We start from the raw sequence: 1,639 nt of genomic DNA on the forward strand, positions 1-1,639 counted from the left end.
GTATCTCTGTGACAGACAGGTGAGGATGTCACTTTGTCATAACTATAGTGAGGTATTTATAATTAGCTATATAACCTAGTAGGTATCTCTGTGACAGACAGGTGAGGGTGTCACTTTGTTCTGATCAGGTATTATATAAAGGTAATTTGAGCTCATAATTAAGATAATGACCTTGACCTTACTTACCACATGTATATACAACATTGAGGTATTTAGGAATTCCTGGAGGACAGGGGTTACCAAACACATATTCTTCTGCCTCTACCGCACAGCGCTTGCGTCCATGACAACGAGACATGATTTCTTGTACAGCAGTCCGAGATCTGCAATCTACATACACAAATATTAGAATATTAGATAAAAAGAGGTTGTGTCAATATTGATTGTAAGAAATTAAATTATATCATCATGCAACTATCAACCTGTAAATTTACTCTATATACAATTTAGTACTAGCTGCCACCCTGATCTCAGCCACAGCAAATTATACAAAAGAACCGGAGCTCCATCCACAACCCCAACATTAAGTGTTCTGGAAATGGACATTGTATCAACCCCTAACATATAAGTGATCTGAGAATGGACTCCGTTTGTATAGAATGGTAGCGCACCACTAGCACACCACCACTGGCACACCACCACTAGCACACCACCACTGGCACACCGCTGCAGCCTGACTAGGTTAGGTGGGTTAAGTGATGGTATCTATAACAAAAGATGGCACCAAGAGTCTCCCTATGGGTACATCTCAAACAAATTATAGATTGGCAGTTTAGACTTGTTTTTGTACACGCGTAGGGGACCAATGCCGAAAAGGAAGTCGGTAGTAGCCAGTCCCTCTATGATGTGGATACAAAATTGAAGTCGAGAGTCCTTGCCCCCTCTAGCTAATTAACCCTCCCAACACACCCCTCACTACCACTCCCAATTAATGAATATGTTAACAGGACTATAATACAAAAAGCATGTCCAAGTGATTTATAACATGCCTATCATTAATTACGTAGTCAATCACATTATAGTGACCTGTTTTGGGGAGAAGATAGATTGATACCTCACTAACCCTATGTCACAAATACTTCCCTGCACACACTCGTACATAACCAGCTATTTTGGATTGTGTTTATAGATAAATTATCATCCATCATTAGTTACTGACGAACACTTTGTCATATCAAAATGATTGTCATCATTACTCTTTAACTTTTATTATTGACAAAAAAATCTAAATAAAATCAAGGGAACATCCAACCTTTAGTTATCTCTCATACATCTAGGATCCTTTACAGGTTGTGTTGACAAACTCTCCTACCCCAGACTTTCCAACCCATTCCATGTACCATTTATTTCCAATATCATCCAGGCTTTCCCTTCCACTATTCCCTCATCCAGTGACACCCCTTCAAGCCTTTAATTAATCCAGTCTCTCCTTCAATCTTACCTCCCTCTCTAACAATTCATCCTTCCATTTATCTCTCATACAGTGTTATTATACATCCCCTCTTTTGTTTCCTCTCTCCCTCGTCCAGTACCATTCCCTCCCTTTTCACTCTCCTGTCTCTTTTACTTCCCTCTCCAGTACCACCGCCTCCCTTTCCCCACTCTCCCGTCTCTTTTACTTCTGTCTCCCTCGTCCAGT

At 40.3% G+C, this 1,639-nt stretch overlaps 1 protein-coding gene across 2 annotated transcripts in view; it reads right to left on the bottom strand.

Annotated features, from left to right (window-relative positions):
* LOC110467191 overlaps positions 1-1,639 on the bottom strand; it is a 100,324-nt gene that overhangs the window by 17,468 nt on the left and 81,217 nt on the right. For both annotated transcript variants that reach the window (XM_021524173.1, XM_021524174.1), the window contains one exon: positions 187-330. In XM_021524173.1, coding sequence (XP_021379848.1) covers positions 187-330 — 144 coding nt within the window. The remainder of the gene's footprint in view (positions 1-186; positions 331-1,639) is intronic.

Source organism: Mizuhopecten yessoensis, unplaced genomic scaffold (assembly GCF_002113885.1).
Source record: "Mizuhopecten yessoensis strain PY_sf001 unplaced genomic scaffold, ASM211388v2 scaffold11165, whole genome shotgun sequence".
Classification (NCBI taxonomy): domain Eukaryota; kingdom Metazoa; phylum Mollusca; class Bivalvia; order Pectinida; family Pectinidae; genus Mizuhopecten; species Mizuhopecten yessoensis.